Here is a 24705-nt window from a genome sequence, read left to right on the forward strand (position 1 = left end):
CATTTTCCATTTTTGAGAAAAAAAATGACGTTTGTTCGTTACAACTTACACATGCAATGCGTGTGTCCCTACTGCTAGTATAAATATATATAAAAAAAGAGTAACTATTAAATAATAATAAAATAATAATAATAATAATAATAATATAATAATAAATAAATAAATAATAACAGTTTGTATTTGAAAAAGATGGGTGGATGAATCAACGGACAAGAACCAATCACATTCGAGTAAGATTACAGGCACGGCTAGGATCTCAATTGGGTTTTCCAGTGATCGTTAAATCTTTTAAAATCAAATTCGACGCTTGCATTGTTCGAATCCTTCTTCTGCTTCGGACTTATCAAACAACCCCGGTTGTAATTTCAAATCTTTTGACCGGAGTTTGATGCAAAACCAAGAGGAAGCCCAAATCTGAACGAGAGGAGAATCCCTAATTTTCTACCAGGTTTTGCCCAGTAAAACCACGTGCTATCTTGTTGATTCTATATGCAGTCGTTGAATTGTTACTATTGGTTTCAATAAGTATAGGTATGATCGTTAGAAAGTACGGTCGCCGGGGTAGAGACTTGACAAGGAGCTATTCCGGGGACAATAGCCTATCAGACGTCGTTGCCGATTCTCCTAATCAAGAATTCTCCCAAGATGTTTACAATTTCACTTTGTCGTCCCAAGACTCCGCTCGCTGCAACTGGTCAGATCCCTACGGTTTCAATTCGTCCCAGGATAGGAAATTGACGATTTTGCCCTCAGTAAAGGACGGGGATACTGGGGATTTTGATGGGGGGCTGTGGAAACCCAAGAAAGTGAAGATGTTTGACGTTGATTTGGAGACATACGGTTCAAGTTCGTCTCAGGATTCGAGAGAATTTGCAATTCCGAGCTCTGGGTATGGGGCCGAAGATGGGATTTTGGGGTTTTCAGATGGGGGTTTCCTGAAATCCAAGAAGGTCAAGAAAGTCGATTCGGATCCATATGGTGTTGATTCATTGCTGGAGATACCCCAGAGAAAGGGTGGGGAGAATAAGGTTTTTGAGTTTTCAGACGGTGAGTTTTGGGAATCGGAGAAGTTCAAGAACATTGATTATGATTCATATGGGTTAAATTCCTCTCAGGAATTGAGTGAATTGGGGATTTCACTGCCAAGAAAGGGCAAAGGTGACAGTGATCCCTGGAAATTTGAAGAGGTTTCTGGGAAACCGGACAAGAAGAGGAAGAAGGAAAATGTGTGCTTGCAGAAGAAAAAGAACAAGAACAAGATGAAAATCAAGGAGTTGGTATCAGGCGATGTATGTCTCACCAGTACATTGATGGAGACTCAGGAGTTCGGGGAAATGATGGAACACATGGATGAGGTGAATTTTGCATTGGATGGATTGAAGAAGGTACAGCAGGTGACAGTTAGGAGGGCAAGTCTTCTGTCATTGTTATCCGTCTGTGGAACATCACAACAACGGAGGCTTTTAAGGGTTCATGGGTATTTTCCTGCGATTTGGAAAAACCATCAGTATATTGACATGCATATTCAATTGCTATATATTTTAAACTTTTTGTCTCATTTATTCATATGGTACGTGTGTGTCAAAGGAAAAGAACGTGTAGAAAAGGAAAGTTTATGAAAAATAGAAAAGGAAAGTTTATGGATTTTTCGTATCACTGGTTTTTCTAACTGCAGTACTCATGATGCAAGTCTAAACCTGTGGGCCTCTATGATATTGGGAAAAGTTCAAGTAACTGAAAGAAATGTAGAACCAAATCACGAAACTTGTCTTTCATTGCAATAGGAAGCGATATCATATGCTATTTCAGTATTTCTTTGAATCTTTTTGCTGCATTTATAGTGTGTGTGTGTGTGTGTGTGTGTGTGTAGTGAGAGTTCTGGTAATTTGCTCATTTTGGGGATTTTTTCCTGGCTCGCTGACCAACCTGTTACTTTTGTCATCTTTCTTAGAATGGCCAAAACAATCATGGATGCTGTATTGGGACTCAGCTTTGACGACCCTCCCAGCAACCTTGCTGCTGCTGCATTATTTTACATTCTGAGTAGTGATGTGAGTAATTTCGATTTTATGTCATAGCCTGGACTTACTTTGTTTGTCGCATTTTAATTAGTTACCATGTAAACATTACTTTCCTTGTAACCTCTAAAATTGATACTTTTCAAATTTAAAGTAAAATGCATGCTATGTCAGGGTCAAGATGATAATCTACTGGATTCACCAAATTGCATCCGCTTTCTATTAAGATTGTTGAAACCACTTTCATCTAATGCTGGTAAAGAAAATGCACCGAGCATTGGTAGCAAGCTTTTAGGCATGTGCAAGAATTCTGGTTTCTTACAAAATTCAGCCAAGGGAACGGATTCCAGTGTTGCTGCAATATCACTCAAAGTTCATGAGCTGCTTATCAATTGCAAGGAAATAAAGCCAAGAGATGATTGTGATAATGTAAAAGAAAAGCCCGAGTTGAATCCCAAGTGGATTAGTTTACTTACAATGGAGAAAGCTTGCTTATCTGCTATCTCCATTGAAGGTTTGAATCACTTGCTGCTGCAATTTTATATAAGTGATGCTAGATTTTTATTTATCTACTTTCAAGGTTTTATTTTGTCTATAGGATGAACAATGGCTATCAACAGTTTCAACTTTCAATTTTAATTGGATTAGCTTGATTATGCCACAAATAACCTCGTTAGAGTTTTAATTGCCTTTTTTATTATATATTCAGATCATGAGGAATGTACATCTCTCCTTCCGAACAATCTCTCAGACATCCGTTAATCAGTGTATTTGGAAAATATTTTATTTGTTCTTTACATACATCTTCATCCTAAGCCCACATATACTTGGAGTTTTCGCCTTTTATTCTTGACCTCCGATAACATTTTTTCTGATGTTGTCGGCTAGTTTTTCATCCCAACCTTCTGTTCTCTAATTTACTTACCTGATGCCAAACAAAGGGTTCTGATTTCACTGTGAAAAACCTTAATTAGCGAGAATAGTGCATATTGCAACAGTCTCGCTCGGTTTTCTTTTATCTTTTAGTTGCAGATTATCTCGTACATTGCTTTTTAATTTTGGTTGCATAATATTTTCTCAAACCGCACCTGGTTTCTTTGTAGTTTTTCTTCTTATTTGCTTGTTATACAATTGATGCACGTTCTTGATTCCTGAGAAAATGTATAGTTCTCATTGGTGTTATTTCCACCCACCCTGAAATTTTGGTTTTTGTACTTTAGTCTCATACAATTTCTCTGTGCTTTTTCAAATTGTTAGACAGCTCTGGTGCAGTAAGAAAAACTGGTGGCAACTTCAAGGAAAAATTGAGAGAATATGGAGGACTTGATGCTGTGTTTGAAGAGGCAAGGAAAAGTCATTTTGTTATGGAGGTATGAGCCTGTATGGTGTTTTTTTTTGGTTTAATATATGGTGGACAACACACGCTGACTGATACATGCTGCTCAGTCTTGACAGCTGAAAAGATGTCTCCTTGATAGCGTGAAAATTATTTACCACCTATATTAATTTTTACCATGAACTGTCACTTGCCATTTCTGGCTAGTCTCTGTGTATATTTTAGATTCTTATTAGCAATTTGATATATTTGTAGTTTTCAGAGATATTTTTGGGATATGTTACTTAATGCTCATTAATTGCAGGAATGGCTGGAGCAAACTCATGTACCTGATTCAAAGGATACTACGGGGCCAGAAAGTTTAGTATTGCTTTTGAAATGTCTAAAAATCATGGAAAATGCTACATTCCTTAGCAAGGATAATCAGGTTCTACATTTTGTGTCACACACTCCGCATGCCTTTATATTTTACTCGAACTGTTTATTACCTTGTTATGTTAAATTACTAATCAGCAATTTTCCATCTTGGGATATATTTTTACATTTAGTGCCACTTGCTTGGGATGAAAGGAAAATATGATGGTCAACAGGCTCCAAATTCTTTCACAAAGCTCATTCTGAGTTTCATTAAGATTCTCTCAGGTATTTATGTATTTTTTGTATATAGCTGACCTGTGATTTGTATCTTATCTACCTTGTAGTTTTTAATTCTCACCGACTTTAGTTTGTTGACTACCTTGGTCTGTTCTTGTTTTTGTCAAAGCTCAAGGCTTGATTTTGTTTCTGATATCTGGCAATGGTGCTTTGTTCCCCAGGCATTTCCTTATTCAGAAGTTTCCCTGGCAGTTCTTATGATAAAAAGTTGTCCGATACTTCTAATGGGAGCAGTCAATCTGGTTGTGGCATGGAATTGACTGTTTCACAGAAAAGTTTCAATGCATCACAACCCAATCAATTCCTGATTTCTGGTCAGCCAGAATCTTTTAAGTCTTGTCTGGAACCTAGTCAAGTTTCATCTGATCCTCTAATGCTCAAGATGAGAGTAGAATCTTCAAAAGCAGGGTCATGCAGTGGATCATGCGGAAATTCAAACACTGTTCCTAGCGTGAGATGTTTTGATTCAGAAATTGAATTTGGCAGTGGAAAGACCCAACTCAAGGGTACCAATATTGGAGCTATGGATGACAGCCAAGATCCTTTTGCATTTGATGATGATGACTTTGAACCCTCAAAGTGGGATTTGCTATCCGGAAGGTTAATCAAACCTCACTCACAAGAAAGTAGGCCAACCATGAGACCATTTAAAGATGGGAGTCGCTCTTTATTGGTGTTGAGCCAGCAAGAGTCTAGCAACACTGAAAATCGTCATAATCAGGAGGCCTCTTGTTCTTCAATGGTTTACGAAGAGCAGTCCATCCTTCTAGCAGATTGTCTTCTCACTGCTGTCAAGGTAATTTACCAGCTAAGTTTCAATATGCGACGTTTGTGAAATCCCTTGACCTCATCTCTTGTCAAGGTCACTTCCATGGCTTCTTATATAGCTTACAATGACAATTTCGCATGAAATGACAGGAACATCTATAAATTGTTCTGTTGTTATTGATCACCATTATATTATCCTTCTGGATTTTTTTGTTCCGTGTTTGCATCATCTTTGGGGAAACTATTGAGGTTAAATGGTATTGTTGACTTTTCCAGGTTCTAATGAATTTGACCAATGATAACCCCGAGGGTTGTCAACAAATTGCGAACTCCGGGGGACTGGAAATATTATCTTCGCTGATTGCTGATCATTTCTCATCATTCACGTTATTTTCGCCACAGAGTGATGATCTGAGAGGGAGCAGTTTGTCACCTAGATCAATTCCGAAAATTGATCTCCTGAGTGACCCAAGTTTATCTGATCAACAGTTGGACTTTCTTGTGGCTATTTTAGGTTTGCTTGTGAATTTGGTAGAGAAGGATAGCTGCAATAGGTAAATTATTTCTGTTTTTGCTCATAGAACAGATTATTTTCAGATATTAAGCACACAGAGAGCACATAATTAAGTCTCAGTATCTGCTGAAAAGTTTCTTGAAACCTGATTATACAGCAGTTGGTAGTGTCCACAGTTGTATTTACAAGGGCAAGAATATGTCAGGTGTACATGGAAACAGGGCAAATTTTCCTCTGTCTAATTATTGTTCAAAAGGGTAGATTGGTAACCAACAGTGTTGAGGTTCCTCTATCTTTAAATCGTTAGAGATGATTAGAAAGCGTAATGCGAATTTCTCCATTGAAGATTTTTTCCTCACATCTAGCAGATCTATGAAACAAAATCTGAAAATAGTTTTGTCACCAGTCAGTTCTCAGCGTTGACCTTTATCAAGTGGCAGTACTATTTTGGCTGTTACCCTGTAAATTTTGTTTGTGTACAGTTGTACACTTCGGAAATAATTAAACTACTCTATTTGGTTTCAGAGCTCGGCTTGCAGCGTCCAGTGTTTCATTACCCCACCTGGAAGGCAATGGAGAGGATAGAAGGGATTTGATCTCGCTCCTGTGCTCAATTTTTTTGGCTAATCAAGGGGATGGTGAAGCTGCTGGAGAGGGAAAATGTTTGTCCTTGGTGCGGAAACCATTTTTGTTATGCTTTCTTAATACCTAATGGGATATTATGGATCATAAATTTGCGTTGTGGAATTGTTTGCTATATTGTTGTTTGCTCTGAGGAAAGAGATTTCAAGAAAACTGAAAGTTGAAATCTCACAACTTTGTTAGTACTTATTGAACTTAACAGATAACTTATGTGCGAGCTAGGTGTGGTGTCTTTCTCAAGAGAAAATATGCCTGTATTAAGTTCATGAATCTGAATACATGTTGATGTCGATTAAATTTTTGGTTAAATTAGGTTGACAACTCCCTGATTTCTAATTGCACGAACACCATGTTGCTTCTGATCATCCTTGCAACAAATATAACCTTATAACTACTCTCCTTAGCTAGTCTGACTTTTAGGGAGATGCCAATGGAGTTGTTTTAATGTACTCTAATGATTTTAGAAACTGAATAATAAATAAGTTTGTTTGATACAGGAGGATGAAGATTCCATATTACAGGGAGAAAGGGAAGCTGAAAAGATGATTGTAGAAGCTTATGCTGCTCTTCTTCTTGCATTCCTTTCAAAAGAAAGGTTAGGTTGCGGTCACAGCCCTTATGTTACGTATAATATGTGTATAGCTGTTTGTGTGTGAATGTGTAATGGGCCGGTTTCTCATCATTGATTTAATCTTGACTTCCAGTAAGGGCACACGGAACTCCATTGCTAAATGTCTCCCCAAGCAGAACCTGGCAATACTTGTTCCAGTGTTAGAGAGATTTGTGGTAAGGCATTTCTTATGTAGCTCGCCTTGGGTAAAGCATTGTGCATGCACCAATATATATTTTTTCCCCGCAAGTATACTCATTTCACCGGACATAATTGATTTTCTTGGTTTGAATTTCAACTTTAAATGTCTGTATGTATTATCTTCACGTGTGTGTGTGTATGTATAGCTGTTGTTCTTTGCCGTGTTGTTTTAAGTTGTTTGCGGTATCCGTGTCCATGGCTGGGAAACAACATAGGTTGTTCTACCTGTTATCGAGATACTGAAGCGAATTATATTTTGAATTGATGGATAACAATTTGAATCTGAATCTTTTAACTTTGCCCAGGAATTTCATCTATCTTTGAACATGATATCACCGGAAACACACACTGCTGTGCTAGAAGTTATTGAATCGTGCAGGATTCATTGAGAGCTCTCAAATTTGCCAAGACTATGAACAGCGTCACCATAGAATTCCCTCTCTTGGTTCCGCTGTTGCAGCGGGTTACGAATCTTACCACAGGGAGTATCATAGTTCTTTGTTGGTTCTGTTTTGTATATTTTTTTGGGCTCTCTTGTGGTAATTTTATATATTTTCTTGATCCGGCAGTTAGCTATTTTACATGTTGATGGAGACTGATATGATTGTATACGAACAATTGGCAAAATGTTAACCATTTCTGTCTAAAGCTGTTTGTAATAGTTATGCATTTCTTTGTGATTGTGATAGTTATGAATGCTGAAATATGTAGACATTTACAAGCGAGTGTTATAATTTTTTTTTGGTTTTTTTAGTTTTAATTTAATTTCTACATGGATTTTGAAAAAAAAAGTATTAATTTAATAGTGAACAATATGAAGCGTTAGTCTCCTAGATCACGAAGACACAAACGGTCACATGCTGAATTTTTTTACTTCTGATTTACTATTCTTAGTAGTTTTAACTTTTAATAATAATAGTCATCGTTGTTAAAAATAATCAATGAGAATAAAATAGAGAAAAATAGTAAGGACTACAATAATATAGAGTGAATTTATTAATGTTTCTATTAATTTAGGTTGTGTTTGAGAGAATTTCTAGAAATCATTTTTCGGCTTTTCATTAACAAAATTTTGACTATAATTAATCGTATTGTTCTATAATTAGTCAAGGAGATTGACTATGGAAGCTCCAGTGCCTCTTCTAAACGTTCGGTTAATCACACTGCTCATGTATGAGTTTTTATTGATTTTTCGGTTGAAGCGTGCATAGATTATATCGATTTTGGTCAAATGTCTCATGTTTCTAAGTCTTTCTGTGAAGTGTAACATTCTGAGATGACGATTTTATGATATTGATTACTAAAAAAAATAATTAGTCAATGAGATTCGTGCTACAATTTATTTATTTAGAATTATAAATATATGCGTGTATTAATGGAAGTTGGATAATGTCACATGGATGCCTACTTTTTCAACTATTCAAAGCCACAATTCAAGGTCGTGATGCATGGTTGGTCTAGAAAATAGAGATGCTACAGACTATTCGATCACTCAAATAATCGAATTCTTTACACAACCATCATAATTATTTGCATGGATTTATTTATTTATTTACATTATGACTTGACAGTTGCAAGTTGCAGGTATAAAAAATCTTGAGGATTCCTAACAAATTGATTAAATTACGGATCAATGTAATTCTTATATAATTTTACCAAAGAAATATCCAATTTGCATAAGAATTCTATGCCAATAAAAAAAAAAAGTTAATTTTTCGATAATGCTAATTAATCGGTGAAGGAGAGGGTTTCATTCTTTTCTTGTACTTCTGAAATTGATATTTGCCTCTATAAATGAAAGTTATATATTGGTAAAATTTAAGAACACAATCAAGCATAAACATTCATCACCGATCAAACTTGCGTGGTTTCACATTATTTTCATTATCTAGTAGAGTTCAAGCTACGATAACAATACTATCTTAAAAAATTGATCTAAGAATTTATGTTTTACATTAATATAACTGATGCCAGTTAACACTCATGCAATCCCCCTTTTTTTGCAGCAAATAAGTGGAAGCCAAACAAAAAAGATGAGCACTGCTTCGTTTCTGAATAATATATAATTCTATACTCAAGAAGAAGCCACCATTTTAGCCCTTTTTCGCAATAAAAATTCGTGTTAATCTTTAACTTTATCTTGCATTCCCTGTATCTATCATTCTCCAGTGGAGAAGATGAATATTTTCTTGGCCCGTCTCCTTCTTAATTGGCAGAGAACTAAGATATCTTTCTATGCTTTGATATCTCTGTTCTTGCTTAGCCTTTTAGCTTATAATAGTGGCGTTATATTCTCCACACATGTCCCCTTCATGCTCAATCATCCATCCGAGCCGGAGACTTTTCTGCCGGGAAATGCCACCGGAAACTCTAGAAGATTCTTCTCATTGTCAACAAAACTGTCGTCTTCAGATGGAAAACTGCGAACCCATTCGCCGTTTATGCATAAAAATGCCATTTTGTATCATCCAAGAAGAAGAAAAAGACACAGGCGTGTGCTGAAAGTTCTAAGTTCCAATGTTAATGGAATGCGGTTTGAAGATAGAGTGATGCAGTTCTTTAACACTAGTTCCCACTGCGAGTTTCAGTTTTTCATGACTTGGATCTCTTCAATCGAGTCATTTGGAGATAGGGAGTTGTTAGCCATTCAGAGTGTATTCAAAGCACATCCAAGTGGCTGCTTAATCGTCGTGTCGAATTCCATGGATTCAAGAAAAGGGACGCTCATGTTGAAGCCCTTTTTAGACAGGGGGCTAAAAGTAACAGCAATTTCTCCAGATTTCGACTTTTTGTTCAACAACACTGCTGCAGAGTCCTGGTACAACAGGCTAGTCCGAGGAGGAGGAGGTGTTAGGACCGGAGGAGTTTCTCTAGGCCAAAACCTCTCGAATTTGCTGAGACTGGGATTATTGTACAGATTTGGCGGGATTTATTTGGACACAGACATCATAGTTTTGAAGAGTTTCAGGGAGTTGAAAAATGCAATCGGAGCACAGACTTTGGATCTTGAAACAGGCCAATGGAGCAGACTGAACAATGCCGTGATGATATTCGACAAAGGCCATCATCTTCTCTACGAATTCATCGAAGAATTCGCGCTCACATTCAATGGGAACAAATGGGGTCACAATGGACCTTATTTAGTTTCGCGGGTGGTCTCGAGGCTGCGTGGGAGCATCGAATACAACGTCACAGTTTTGCCTCCCATGGCGTTTTATCCGGTGGATTGGAGTAGGATCGGTGGCCTGTTTCGCGGGCCTAGAAACGCGGTTCACTCGAGATGGTTGCTAGGAAAACTGAGGCAGATTTATGGCCAAAGCTTCGCAGTTCATCTTTGGAATAAGCAGAGCAAAGGGTTTAAGGTTGAAGAAGGAAGTATCATACAACACATGATGTCCAGTTCTTGTGTGTTGTGCAATTCATCTTCGTTGGCAGTACAGAATATGTAACGAAAACGTATAAATTTTCTGAAAAAATTTAAGTTTCTTCCATCATTTGACAGTAATATTATAGGATTTTTCATGTGTAGTTTTGGACCAATTCAGTTTATTTTCCATGGTTTTATCTTATAGTTTGGGTTTGGACATGAAACTGTTTTCAGCTTGCTTTCCTATGTTCTGAAATAAAATCACGTGTCATAGTTTTGTTTCCGTTCCCTTTGTTCACCTAATTTTCAAATACATTCATACAAACAAGGACTTGTTAATGCAGACTTTTAGCATTAATTTAATCAATTAATACAAAAAAAATATGTTATTCTCAAATGATATTCAATCAATTTGGGTTCAGCTTATAATGGAAATGTACATTTGAGTAATAATAATAGAACTTTGAAGAGTGGAAACTTAACTGTAGCTACACGCATTAATTATTATTTAATTATATGAGCATGCATGGATGTGGTGGAAGTTTGGTCATACAAATGCAAAATCGATGTTATTACTTTTAATTGGTTGATACACGAGAATTTCGCCTACATAGGCAGCTGTCCAATTACGATACCACGAGAAAAAAAATAAGTTTTCTTTCTCATAGATAGATAAGACATTTGGAACATGTTCAATTTTTTTGTCATGAACAGGATTGGTAGACATTGTTCGTAAATGTTTCTAGCAAGTATTTCTCAGTTATTTCTTTAAAAAATTTCTCTAACACTACTTTAGTAGCACATCGTCCCTATAAAATATTGGTAGAGTGGCATATACACTATATATATGTGTGTTAATTTTCCTCCTAAATTAAAAAAAATGTTCTTCATGTTGGCTTGGTTGCACTAATGTTGCAACTTGCACAACACCATTCACATAATAAATTCATTGGGTACATGCTGAAAAATAGTCGTTTTAACCATGACTCTGACGGAGGAAAGAAGGTGACCCAACTGAGTCCTATGGGCTTCCAATTTAAGCCCAAATCAAAACACCTAAATGAAGTGAATGAAAAGCCCGAATTTAAGATTATTTATATCAAGCCCAAATCATTAATCAGCCCGGTTTCTGCTAAATTCCAATTTCCTTCCCCCCTCGCTCGCAGTTCAATCTCTCAGACCTGGGGAACAACTTGAGAGAGCCGAGAAGATGCCCGCGGAAGTAGCTAACGGTATTGTAGAGGCAGTAGCTTACCAGAATGGAGATTCTAAATCTGGTAACCCTAGCAACGCCGCTAAGAAATCGCGAGAGAGCGACCGACGCCGGAGGCGGAGGAAGCAGAAGAAGAACAGCAAAGCTTCACAGAGTGCCGCGGGAGGAGACGAAAGCGGAACCGACGCAGAGGACGCCAATGGAAATGCTCCTGAAGACTCCAAAGAGAACTCCGATCCTCTGAAGGTTGTTGCTCGTAACCCTAATTTTCTAGACTTCAGTTACTGTGAATGTGAGTTCCGGATGCACCAATTTAGTTTATTTACTGCTCCACTCAATTTAGTGCTTATGATGGATTTGAGCTGGCATGTTATCGTGTTGTCTTGACTTCAGAGTAGTCTCTCGTGGTTGATGCTCTGTTCATTTAAGTATCCATGCGAAAGATCCGATCTAATTAATCTTTTGATTGTAGTTGATATTGATATCTTATTCAGTCATGCTTACGTTGTGCAAATGCTGTTGGATTCTTTATCATTTTTTCTCTGGCAATCATGTGAATTATCTTTGTTTTCTTTTTATTTTCTTTAATTGACAGTTTTTACCGCTAGTAGAGGTTGAATATGTGCCGGAGATAGCAGGATTAGATGGTGAGTTGAGTGAGGAATTTAGAAAGGTTTTCGAGAAATTCAACTTCAAGGAGAGTGCTGTTTCTGAGGTAAGAATGTTCATATATATTGTTCGCTTGATATGCCAATTTTGCTTTAGTTTTTGATTCCTTTTCTCCTTGGATCTTCTTTTTCTCTCTTCTGCTGTACTGTAATTTTCTATTTTGTAGGAAAATTTAAAAAAAGATGATTCTGCACCTGATGCAGCTTTGAAGAAGAAGGATGACTCTGATTCAGAAGAGGAAGAAGATACACAACTAAAGGAGAAAGGGATCTCTAATAAGAAGAAAAAGGTAACTCTTTGACAGCAACAATTATACAGTTGACAATATCATGTTTGAACTTAAGAAGCATGGTTGGACAGATTTTCTTGCATTTATCAAAATTTTCAGTGACATTTCTGTCCCTAAACTGATTTTGTTGTCTTGTAGCTACAACGTCGAATGAAGATCGCTGAACTGAAACAATTGTCCTCTAGGCCTGATGTAGTCGAGGTATGGTTCATTAATATCTTATGCCGGCTTTGTTGTTATTTGTTTTGTGGACCACATCTTTAATTTGTGACTGTTGGTGATTTTCAAGATTCAGTAATTTCTTTGGTGTTTGAACCAAGTCTTTTCTGATTAATCTTGTCAGTACTTTAATTGCTATTTCCGTAGAAACCTTGTGTTACCTTTGAATCAGCTATTAAGCATATTACTTTTGAAGTGGATTCCGAGCTTCATTTGCATATTTGTTATTCAACTGCTCTTAGCCAGCAAATGAGTTCAGGATCTTGCTAACGTTTTATGAGGAATGCCCAATTTGTGAAATGTATCATGCTACCAAAGTTATTAGGAAGTATAACATTATTTTCATATCAGATAACTTGAATAGAAATTGTGGATGCTACAAGTCTGCATCAGGAAATATTGTTTAAGTAGACTTGGAAGTTTGCTCTGTTGACGTGTCTGACATAGTTTGCATATGCTCCAACCTGTTTGGTTATCTTTATATGGCCACCTGTAGGGATTTGTTTGAATTAAATATTATGATTATTACGAGAAGGGTAGAGATTTATAAAACTATATTTTTAGTAAAATGATTGATGATGAGGTTATGATATTTGATTTTATATTTGGAGAGCTGGAACTGGGGGTTTGGGGAATAATAAAAAAAAATTGCAAAGTTTTCAAACTGATGATATAAGAGTACCTATTCTAGGCTTGTTAGATTTTAAATACTCTTGAATTTATTTCTTTGATATGATATTTTGTGCATATGTTACGCTGTCAAGGTGGAGAGATCTCACTTTTTACCCAATGTTAAAAGGCTTACAATTAACATTTGCTAAGCGCATTGTGGCACAGTAATTCTTCTTCCATTTTCTTTAGTATAAGGGAATTTCACCTGCTTCATAGTGAAGCGATGTTTTCTGTAGTTGGCATTAGTGATGTTAAGTGAAGGAGTCATTGTTTTCCCTTGACCATGATTCAATAGTGGTATGCCATTGATTGACTGAGATGATTTTTTCGGCACTTGTTTGACACTTGTTGTTTTGTCTCCCTAGGTGTGGGATGCCACTTCATCAGATCCCAAGCTGCTAGTGTATCTGAAATCATATCGCAATACTGTTGCAGTACCACGACACTGGTGCCAGAAAAGGAAATTTTTGCAGGTGAATTATTGCGGCTGATATGCACAGTGTGTCATAATATATGTTTGTGTCACTACAATTTTTAATGTCTAAAACACTCATCTGAAAGGGAAAAAAGTGGTTTTGATTAAATGATGGGTTTGGGGAGGAGTGTGATAGATGGCAAAGTCAATGATGTTTGTCTTATACATATATATGCTTCTTGCAGGACAGCAGCACTGGCAATTGTGGAGCCTCAACATGTAGGTGTTTGGAAAGGGGAATCTTGCATGAATTTCCCTTTAATCTGTTTGGTAGTGTGGGATGGGGTGTAGATCATTTATAAAGCTGTCATATATTTTTTAAAAAATGCCTCACTAAGTACTTTTTCTGGGAGCCGAACCTGTAACTCTTGATAGCACAATGCCAAGGAATTTGCATGGGTTTTTGATAGCTTAAACTACTATAATTTCTGTACTGGCTTTCATAGAGGTTGTTAAACCCATTTGATTTGCATGTACAATTTTTATGATGTATGAGTTCTAACTCATCTTTTTATTTTTGTTTTGCAGGGAAAACGAGGTATAGAAAAACTCCCCTTTCAGCTTCCTGACTTTATTGCTGCCACAGGAATTGAGAAAATAAGACAAGTGAGACTTCCTCTTTGTAGTCATATTAACTTCAATGCAAGTTCATGCATTTTAATTAGTGGTTTTGGTCATTATATTATATATTATTGCTTGGGATTTGGGAATGACCTTGGCCATGGATTTACTGAGTAGCATCACAATGACACCGTAAAGTAATGCAATTGCAGCCTAAAACATGAAGTGGGTCCATTGCAAGTAAAAAAAATTGATTTTATCTCCTTATCTTATTTTAAAGGAACAAAAGAGAAGTTTTAGAATGTGAGAGGGATTTTGGGTAGTTTTGTTCCTTTACTAGCATAGCAATTAGGTTAAGCATTGCAATTAAAGAGGTTTGGTCTTGGTGTCGTTTTTCCTTGCATTTTGCTGTAGAAAAACATTTGGTGGTGAAACTGTTAGAAGTCAGTTTGATGTAATCTTTGTGCATTTGGAGTTTGACCTTCCCTTTTTGCATTTTTTCATGTTTCTTTTGGCCAGTTTTGTGTTGATCGTGTCAATTACAGATAGTTTACTTGGATGCTTAAGCTGCCATCCCCATGGTTTCGCGCTTAATCTATTGCCATCTCACACTTGCGAAGTTCAAATATTTAATTAGTTAGTATGAGGAACAAATGCCCTAGGCACTTTAAAACTACAAGTGCCATCTTTAAATAATTTTCTGGTCAGCGGATAGCATGCAATTTTTCTGCTCTTTCAGGCTGATGATGGAAATCAATAATCATTACCAGTTGTTGCCTGTTGGCATTATGTATTGTTGTAAGACGTAAAACCCCAGAAGATACTTCTATGTGGCACACATTCTGGCCATTGGCATTAAAAATATTGGGAGAATGGGTCTATATAGTGATTGATCCTGGGGTACTAGTTGCCGCATTATGTTCTTTCGATTTAAGGGTTTTCCCCATCTGTTTTTCTTCTCTTGATGTTTGGGAAAGGATACCTTGCATCTTGTTCTTATTGTTACGTTTTTTATTTACTAATTTATAATCAACATTTTATCTGTACTTATTGATGCATTTTTGTTTTACGTGCCAGGCGTACATTGAGAAGGAGGATAGTAAGAAATTGAAACAGAAACAGCGTGAACGGATGCAGCCTAAAATGGGAAAAATGGACATTGATTATCAGGTATTTTGAAGTCCCAATTTTGAAATTGTTTTACCGAACAAAGTCTCTTGTCGTAGTAATTTTGAGTTTATAATAATTTGTGTAGGGTTCTTTCTGTATAAGATCTTCTGTAATAATTTCCTATTGAAGATTTTTGCACATGCTTTCTATTTCAACTTGTGTAGGTCTTGCATGATGCCTTCTTCAAGCATCAGACTAAACCTAAGTTGACATCGCATGGTGATTTGTATTACGAGGGAAAGGAATTTGAGGTATGCAACTCAGTGCACGTGTCATATTATATATATGAGACACTGGCCGTTCTTTAATGCTATACAATTGCAGCTGTTACTGATTTTCAAAGATGTAATTCTTACTTGCGTAATGCATAAATTAATTTGTAATCATGAACCAATGATTTATTCATGATTTTGTTGATTGTGGTTGCAGATCAATATTGCTGTTTAATTTTTGTTTAGTGGTTTTTGCATTTTGACTTTAAGGGCATGATTGGTACATTGAAAAGGAATAAGGTAGGAATGGAAACAATGAATTTGGAATGAAATGAGAATGAAATGATAGTTATATTTCATTCCAATGATTGGTTCTACAAAAAATGAAAAAGAATGGAATGAAATTATTTTTAATAATCTAATCATTTTTAATCATTTTTTAACTCCAAATACAAAATAATAGCTATTTAAACGCTTTATTATTATTAAAATAATAAATATTGTTGATGTATTAATTATTGTAAAAGTTTTATTGTTTAGTTTAACTAATCTAAAAAATATATGATTAATACTATTATTTTATTATAATAATAATAAGAAATAACTATATTAATATTTTTATAATAATAATTATAAATAATTATAATAATATTTTTATAATAAATAACAATAATAATATTTTTATCAATACTTTCATAAATAATAATAAATAAATAAATCAAAATATTGATAATTAATTTTAAATAATTATTATTCATTATATAATAATAAAACAATTATATAATAGTTTATTGATATATATTATAATAAATTGTAACCAAGCATGCCCTAAGAGGTGTTTACAGGATATGGGAGCTCCAAATTGATGATTTTGTTACATTCATTTTTATTTGAGATTACCTGACAGTTTCAAAACTTTTGATTTTTCTTCTACTGTGAAGTGTTGGTTATTGACTTCATTTGGATTGTACACAGGTGAAACTTAGAGAAATGAAGCCAGGGACATTGTCTCAAGATTTAAAAGAGGCTCTCGGCATTCCTGAAGGTGCCCCTCCTCCTTGGCTTATTAATATGCAGGTTGGACAATTCGTCACTTTCTTTTACAGTTTCAGTTTCAGTTTCTTCTCTTCTCTTTACTTTTCTGTTTGGTATTCTTGGCGTCTTGCTCAATTTCCTTGGAACGGGCTGAACTGAATTCCAACGGACTGTTTCTTTTTCCATGGCAGAGATATGGTCCTCCACCTTCTTACCCTCAGCTAAAAATTCCGGGCCTCAATGCTCCTATTCCAGCTGGAGCTAAATTTGGTTACGGTCATGGAGACTGGGGTAAACCTCCTGTTGATGAAGTATGGTTGAGCCTTCTTCCCTTCGTGTTTTGATGCAATCTGTACTAATTTTTAAGTAATTTTTTTCCTCACATTGTCCTCTTTTCTAAATTAGTACGGGCGGCCTCTATATGGAGATGTTTTTGGTGTTTTGCAACAAGATATGCCCAATTATGAGGTAAAATATGAAAATATATTAACATTATTCCATGCTTAGTTTAAATCTTTATTACTCTCCTTCCCTCCCCTTTTCCTCCCTTGCATGTCATCTGTCTCCTCTCATTCTATCTCACTCTCACCGATTGTATTTCAGGAGGAACCCGTAGATAAGACCAAACATTGGGGGGATTTGGAGGAGGAGGAGGAAGAAGAAGAAGAGGAGGAGGAGGAGGAAGAGGAAGAACAGATGGAGGAAGAGGAACTGGAAGGTGGCATTCAATCTGTTGACAGCCTTTCAAGGTGAGATCTTTGCTTTTGCCCTTTGTTCCATGTTTTCCCTCGGATATGAATATTTTTGAATAGCTGATGATAGTTTCATGGTTGATGTTAGGAAATCTCGTGTTCCCTTTTTAATGGTATAAGTTTCTTAGTTTTGTTTCTTGCTTGTGGGTTTTAGTACTCCTACTGGTGTGGAAACTCCTGATGTCATTGACCTTCGTAAGCAACAGAGGAAAGAACCTGAGAGGCCTCTCTATCAAGTAGGAGCACCGTTCTGCACTGTTAACGAGCCTTTTTTTTTAAATTTTTCTGGAGGAATAATTTTCATTTCATGCTTGGTGAAGGTCCTTGAAGAAAAAGAAGAGAAGATAGCACCAGGAACTTTACTTGGAACAAGCCATACGTATGCAATCTGCTTCTCTTTGCATCTTTAAGTTTTCTGGATAATATATTTTCACTTCGGAATTTTAAATTACATTTGCTGTCAGGTATGTGATTAACACTGGCACACAGGACAAAACCGGTGCTAAAAGGGTAAGCAATATATAATTTAGATTATTTTTCCCTCTCTACCTCTGTGAGAGCTTAACTCTAAATTGGTATCGATCACATTGGGTAATTATGCTAGTTTCTCTTTTCCACAATTGCTGCTGATATCCCTCGTGATTTAATCTGGTTAGTGCTTCCATGTTATCCTGAGTGAAAGGATGAAAGGCTAGAGTCTTTTTTATTAAGTGTTTGGTTGTCTGATACATTAATATAATATAATTTTTTCAACAAATTTAATTTGATTACACATCCTGTGCTTTGTAGAATCTACACATCTTGTGAAAACTTCCTTACTCTACAAAATAAATTTTTAATCCCGCAGCTGATTAGCTTGGAAGACTTGTTTTCTGTAAGTTTGTAACTGCATATTATGATGTGCAGAAGGACAAACCCGTGGTTCCCATGTTTCATTTTTTAATTAAAGTTCAATCGGGACAATATATATTGGGAAGTGAAGGATCTCTACAAATATAATATGTTGTTAGTAAAAATTGCTATCGATGAATTTTGATATGTAAATCTCGAGACTTTGACATCTATTATACTGTTCACTCTGGTCAGGTTGATTTGCTTAGAGGTCAGAAAGCAGATAAAGTTGATGTCACATTGGCACCTGAAGAGTTGGAACTCATGGACAATGTTTTGCCAGCCAAGTAAGTTCAACAGCATTCGCTCTCCTTGATTCATTGAATCACATTATCGATTGTTTCATATAAGATGTGGCTTATTGTTATGCCACTTATCCTCAGATACGAGGAGGCGAGAGAAGAAGAGAAGCTGCGAACTCAACGGGAGGATTTCAGTGACATGGTTGCTGAGGTACACACTTAATCTTGCAACCGAATCTTATCCTCTTATGGCCATATCAATTTATTTTCTAACTTGGTAAAATTGACAGAATGAGAAGAAGCGTAAACGAAAGATGCAGGAGAAGGAGAACAAATCAAAGAAGAAAGACTTCAAGTTCTAAGTGGGGTTTTTTAAACGTACCTTTTTTTGTATGGCTTACGAACCGTATGTTTGTATTAGTGCATTATCGCAGTGTAACAATGATATCCACCTTTTGCACTATGTGTTGGGTCTTTTATTTTCTGTTCTATATTTCTGAGTTTTGACGATGATTTTTCGTCTGCAGGAATGTTTAAATCCAAACATAACTTCAGGAAATTTACCATACGTTACTTTGCTTCATATTATGATCAAAGCTAAGTCAATTCATAATTCAAAGATTTGAATTATCAAGAAACTCCCATCTTTTCTGCCTTGACTTTCAGTGCTTGGCCATTCTTTTCATGACCAAACATGTTAAAACTTCACATAAATTAGCTCCAAGAGTTCATGAAGAACTTCGTCTGCTTGGATATCGAGGTGGAGCTATGCGACTTGAGAAGAAAGATCAAGCTGAAGTTTTTGGGCATTAAATTCATGGCTTTTCTTAAAGATGTTTAAGAAATTCATGTTTTTTTTTTAAAAAAAATATCTAAGATAATCCAAGATAATTTGGTCTTGTTCTCCTCTGAATGTATATACGTCGTCCTAAATGCTTTAATGTATCTTTATTTCACGAATGATCATCATTATATTGGTGATTTTGCTGCCGACCCTAGTGTGGTACCTACACCCTACATGGCAAATGAGGTTCATGCGTTTTCGAGACATGACAATTGACAAGTAATTGTGCGTCAATTTGTGTTGGATATATATAATGATATTTCGAGATGTCCATTAAAATATAACATATGATGCGATTCATCACAGGGCCAGACATCTTCGAAGTGGCTATCATTTCACATGGCTCTGCACATTTCCGGAAAAGTTTTAAGGTCGATGCTCTATCCATTTACTTTAAGCCCGAATCCATATTTTACTCGACACAAATTTTTTTCCTGCGATCCGACTAATTTCCCCACTTATAATGCTATCCATGTGGGATGTTTACATTTTTTAAAAATAATATATACATATATATATATATTTATATATATATATAATATTATACGGGTTCCCGAAAATTTACTTGCGATTAGATATTATATAATCCAATGGTTTAAATTGCACGGATTTCACCTCAACAAAGTAGATACTTTTTACCCTACAAAATATTTGAAATAGTGAATATGTCTCTCTCTATATTAATTATTAATCTCATTTGGGTGTTTGTGTGTTGGTCACACTCATTTGTTAGTATATCATAGATATATATTATATATATATATGTTTTTTATTTTGTAAGGATAGGGGTAACACACATCATACACATATAATCCTACGTTTTTTTCGTCATATTATTTATCCTTCTATTAAGTATTTATTTTACATCAATCAAATCATTAATTATTTATCTTACATCAATCAAATTATCGAATTTAAATTACTATATTACCCCTTATTAATAATATATTCATATTTTATTTATTATTAAAAAAGACAAAATGGTAATTTTGTATTTTTATATAAAATTCAACCAATCAAATCAAATAAACTATAATATATCAATCAAATCAATTACTATATTTACTATCATTTTTTATTTATTTTTTATTACATTACATTACTTATCTATATATTATTTATACTATCATTCAAACCAAACTGAGCCTATAGTACATTTACAAAATTTGATATGCTCAAATATATACAAGTTAAAGAATTCAGGCACAATTACATAGGAACTTATAATAAGTTAACTCTTCAAAGACTAGCTTGAATTACATAGGAACTTATAATAAGTTAACTCTTCAAAGACTAGACTAGCCAGTAGATGGGATAAACATGATAATAAATGTGTAAAGTGAGTGAATTTGCATGAACCCCACCTTAAAACCAGTACATGTGATGTCATGAATTATATGCAAAGAATTGGGCCATGGCATGATCCCCAATCAATAATGAGTCGAACCACGTGGTGACAACTGTACTTGGCCACCCTACCTACTTATATATCTATTATTATATATATATCTATTATTATTATATATATATATATATATATATATATATAATTTATTTTGCTTTATTTGAAAATTTTAGCACCTCTACTTTTCTCAGCAATAGGGGAGGATCCGGACAAGAATCAAGATAGTGCGTATTCTAATTTTGGTTTAATTTAATTAAGTATAGAATTGTATTAGTTATTTACTTCATTGTAAATTAAAATGTGTTCGATTGAATAAATGAATGAATTGGATTCATATTGTACCTCTTAATTATTTTATATATTGTAATTTTGTAGAATTATCTTGAAGTAATTACATGGTGTAATGCATCTAGCTTCTTAGAGCTTTAATAATGAGATACGATCAATATTTTATATGATTTCTTGAAAAATATGTGCTAATTTATTTTTTCATTTGAAATTAAACATTTATACCTATTTATATATTGTACCCCGTGTACCACTATGTGTGAATTATGATGTAGATGTGGGAGTGTGGGGTTAAAGAGTGAGGGATTGGGGGAACCAGAATGTTGCGACTGTGCATAGTTTGCACCCCACATCCTCCAATTATTACATGCATGCTCACTCATGCACTCTTTCGAACATAGACAATTTTAATTTCATATATGAATATAAAACTTTGACAAATTTCATTTATAATATTTGAGTCGCCTCAATTTGTCAAAGTTTGATTTCTTTTTAATCTTACATAATATTTGTTATATAACTTTTACGGTGTAATTTATTAATAGTATTTTTCATACACCTATCTATCTTTTTCATAATTTTTTCAGCTCTGTTTTATTTAAAGTTCACATTTTTTCCCTTTTATATTTTTTTGTCAATTAATTAATTTTGTGAGCACGTGAAAATCATATATAATAATTTCTAGTATACACACATATACGTATATTTGTGTGTGTTAACAAAAATTTTCTTTTGTGTAAAATATTTATAACATCAATATGTCAAATAAGTTACAATTACATCGTAAATAAGCGGAAGACTACTAGCTGCATTGTACATGTATTGCGTGTGTAACGTTATATACAATATTATGTTCCGTGTGTATATAGTATAAATTTATTTTTTTCAAGTATTTGATTTTAATTTTTTTTTCAATTTGATAATTTTGTGGGTTTTTTTTAAAAAAAATATAAAATAGAATGAGCATATCAAGAGATCACTAAGGTGCTCTTGCTATATATATATATATATATAAATGTTGCAATTTTAAAATTTATTAAGAATAGTATAACTTATAATTTTAAAAAAATTAAAATAAAAATTAAGAACCTAACATTGAAAGTTTGAAACATGGATATCATGGTTGCTCGATGATGAGTTGATGTCCTAATTTAGACCCTTCGTTGGGCCATAGTTTCCTTATAATTATTTCAATTTTTTTTAAAAAAGAATTATTTCCCATTTAACAAATATATATTATTGGAAAAACAAAGTATATAGAATTAGTGATATAAGGATCTCAAAGAAGCACTTCCACATTCCCTCACCCTCCAAGCTCAGTTTCTTTCTTCAACAAATTCTCCTACAATCTTCCTTCAAAACACACATTCTTTTTTTTTTTCTAAAAAAAAAAAATCAATCTTGAATTTGTTGATTCTGGTTTTCTTGAGCTGAATTCTCGAAAGATATAAAGACAATACATGGGTTGGAGCATTAAACAGGACGTTTCTATTAACGGCGGAGTTGATTGGAGCCAGATTTTGCTCCGGCAAGGATCGGCGGCGGAGCTGGAAAAACCGCCGTCGATGCGGCGGCAACAGACGTCACAGCAGCCGGAGTTCTTGAAGTGTCCCAGGTGTGGTTCAACAAACACAAAGTTTTGTTACTACAATAATTACAACAAGTCTCAGCCACGCTATTTTTGCAAATCTTGTAAGAGGCATTGGACTAAAGGTGGCACCCTTCGAAATGTTCCGGTTGGCGGTGGCCGGAAAAGCAAACGGCCCAAGAAGTCCACCCCCGCCATCCCCATCTCCTCCTCCGCCGCCGCCGCCGCACAAGATTGCCCAAATGATCAGAAAACCATGTACTCCACTACTCCCTATCACAACCTTTCCCGTTCTCCCTCTCCCATGCTACGAGATATCCAGAAGACTTCCAATATGGCGGACGAAAATGGCACAAACAATACAAGAAATTCTCATGTGTCAGCATCTCAAATCGAGAGTACAGATCAGTGTCCATTCTCGAGTTTAGGCATATTTGATCTGAATTCTTGTTTAAATGTGTACCAAGACTACATGTGGAATCTTGATTCTGCAGTGGAATCCACCAATAATATCACCTCTGTAAATAACCCTGCCACAAGTAGTGTGCAGCAGTGGGTGACTGTGGAAAGCTGCAGTGATACAATGGACTTGGCCAATGACGACTGGAATTGGAATCATGAAATCGACGAGTTAGTTTCACCTGATCAGTTCAAATACATAATGGGATGATGCTCCAATTCTAAACAAGATTCAAGATATATATTAATGTATGAGTCATGTATATATTGTTGTATATGTATGTTTGAAGTTGGTATTTAATTATATATTATGATGATGGGTAGTGTGATTTAGCTTAAAGTTTGAAGCTGTCATTTTTGTACCAGCTTCGGTTTAGTCATGTGTGTTTGTTTCCTAATTGTTGGTTGCTTAATTTCTTTTGTGTTGTAAAAGACGGCCAAGGGTTTCATAGTATGGAGTTCCACAAAGAATTTTATTATAGCTAAGTTTTAAATTTGGTATTTTGAGGTGTTGGGTAGGAGTTAATAAATAGAACGATATCTCAATTGATATGGCATTTTTTTGGGTGATTTTAAAAGCAAAATCATGAGAATTTATGCTCAAACTAGACAATATCATACATTGTGGAGATATCCGATTTCGTTGTATACTTGCCTAACATGGTGTTAGACGAGGAATGTAATAAAAAAACATTATGAAAATTTATGTGGAGATTTATGAAGTTGGCGATGTGAGAGGGAAATGGGTATGGGACCAGTACTGTAAGCTGGGTGGGGTGAGTGAATATGTGATGGAAAATTGTTGTGGATATTGTGTATGGATATACGTTGAACAGTTTCTGTCCTGATTTGTTCTGATTCGTTGGAGGAGTCGTGCGTCGTGCTCTGTCTGTCATACACCAATTTGCAACTTGTAATAATGTATGAGATATTTAAGGCCTACTATGTTTTATTTATTTGTTAGTTAGTTGTTACTTTAATTTCTATGTATGTCTTTCTGATCACTAAGACCGTCTAGGCGGCGTCTAAGTGATAGGCGGTTGTCCACTTCCTCGATTTTTAGACAGTTGAAGCTTCTGGGAGTTATTACATTAATTGACCATTTATGCCGCCTAATCACCGTCTAGACGCCGCAAAATCTGCCTTATTAACTTATAATATTTTTTAGTCTTTTAAAAAAGATTATTTGACATATTTGTCTATCAATTTGTATCGGATGAAACGAAAAATATGTCATTTATTTCGAGTTGAATTCGATAACAGAAATTATTGGATAAACATTAAGATGAACAAGAATAATTAGATATTTAGACTTGAAAAAACACCACTTAGGCAGGTAAATTAGATAAAGAGGAATTATTGGAGAAATATTAAGATGAATTTTACTAGAATAATTAGATATTTATGCTAAAAAAAACTGCATAGGCAATCGCCTAACGGTGGGCGACCGTCCGCCTACCGCTTGTTAGAACCGCTTTTTAGAACATTGTATGGATGTATGACCGCACACAGCCTCCCCATAATTTTCAGTTTTTTTAATCCAGTTAATTATTTTAAAAAACAAATATATTCTAAATAAAAAAAATCATAAATCCGATTTTAAGTAATATA

The 24705-nt window shown here is 35.0% G+C and overlaps 4 protein-coding genes across 5 annotated transcripts; all 4 read left to right on the forward strand.

The window, feature by feature from the left end:
- The first annotated feature begins 229 nt into the window (after positions 1-229).
- Positions 230-7463, forward strand: LOC140881679 (wings apart-like protein 2). Of its 2 annotated transcripts, XM_073287176.1 has the most exons (13): positions 230-448; positions 532-1477; positions 1952-2051; positions 2193-2532; positions 3276-3388; positions 3659-3781; positions 3903-3996; positions 4170-4804; positions 5053-5330; positions 5816-5963; positions 6430-6527; positions 6637-6718; positions 7049-7463. In XM_073287176.1, exons 2-13 carry the CDS (start codon positions 534-536, stop codon positions 7130-7132), a joined length of 3039 nt encoding a protein of 1012 aa, XP_073143277.1. In that variant the 5' UTR covers positions 230-448; positions 532-533; the 3' UTR covers positions 7133-7463. The 2 variants fall into 2 exon arrangements, with proteins under 2 accessions (XP_073143277.1, XP_073143276.1); XM_073287175.1 differs by having other exon boundaries at positions 230-1477.
- Positions 7464-8920: 1457 nt separating this feature from the next.
- LOC140877981 (uncharacterized) lies at positions 8921-10192 on the forward strand. The gene has a single exon (XM_073281584.1). The coding sequence runs from the start codon at positions 8921-8923 to the stop codon at positions 10190-10192; it is 1272 nt and encodes a 423-aa protein (XP_073137685.1).
- A 1056-nt stretch (positions 10193-11248) lies between these two features.
- On the forward strand, positions 11249-19107 carry LOC140880983 (uncharacterized). The gene is made up of 18 exons (XM_073285911.1): positions 11249-11569; positions 11919-12038; positions 12159-12281; positions 12420-12482; positions 13538-13645; positions 14176-14253; positions 15286-15378; positions 15543-15629; positions 16566-16667; positions 16817-16936; positions 17031-17093; positions 17229-17374; positions 17532-17613; positions 17698-17756; positions 17842-17887; positions 18464-18555; positions 18652-18721; positions 18801-19107. Exons 1-18 carry the CDS (start codon positions 11321-11323, stop codon positions 18870-18872), a joined length of 1773 nt encoding a protein of 590 aa, XP_073142012.1. The 5' UTR covers positions 11249-11320; the 3' UTR covers positions 18873-19107.
- A 3231-nt stretch (positions 19108-22338) lies between these two features.
- Positions 22339-23526, forward strand: LOC140884974 (uncharacterized). The gene has a single exon (XM_073291883.1). It carries the CDS (start codon positions 22508-22510, stop codon positions 23303-23305), a length of 798 nt encoding a protein of 265 aa, XP_073147984.1. The 5' UTR covers positions 22339-22507; the 3' UTR covers positions 23306-23526.
- The last annotated feature ends 1179 nt before the right edge of the window (positions 23527-24705 follow it).

Source organism: Henckelia pumila, chromosome 2 (genome assembly GCF_033568475.1).
Source record: "Henckelia pumila isolate YLH828 chromosome 2, ASM3356847v2, whole genome shotgun sequence".
Taxonomy (NCBI): Eukaryota; Viridiplantae; Streptophyta; class Magnoliopsida; order Lamiales; family Gesneriaceae; genus Henckelia; species Henckelia pumila.

Coding starts and splice junctions, on each gene's coding strand:
- LOC140884974 (XM_073291883.1), top strand. CDS start 22,508: ATGGGTTGGAGCATTAAACAGGACGTTTCTATTAACGGCGGAGTTGAT.
- LOC140877981 (XM_073281584.1), top strand. CDS start 8,921: ATGAATATTTTCTTGGCCCGTCTCCTTCTTAATTGGCAGAGAACTAAG.
- LOC140880983 (XM_073285911.1), top strand. CDS start 11,321: ATGCCCGCGGAAGTAGCTAACGGTATTGTAGAGGCAGTAGCTTACCAG. Junction 16,668..16,816: donor CTTGGCTTATTAATATGCAG/GTTGGACAATTC, acceptor TTTCCATGGCAG/AGATATGGTCCTCCACCTTC. Junction 17,375..17,531: donor TCTGTTGACAGCCTTTCAAG/GTGAGATCTTTG, acceptor TGTGGGTTTTAG/TACTCCTACTGGTGTGGAAA.
- LOC140881679 (XM_073287175.1), top strand. CDS start 534: ATGATCGTTAGAAAGTACGGTCGCCGGGGTAGAGACTTGACAAGGAGC. Junction 2,052..2,192: donor TTTACATTCTGAGTAGTGAT/GTGAGTAATTTC, acceptor ATGCTATGTCAG/GGTCAAGATGATAATCTACT. Junction 6,719..7,048: donor CAGTGTTAGAGAGATTTGTG/GTAAGGCATTTC, acceptor AACTTTGCCCAG/GAATTTCATCTATCTTTGAA.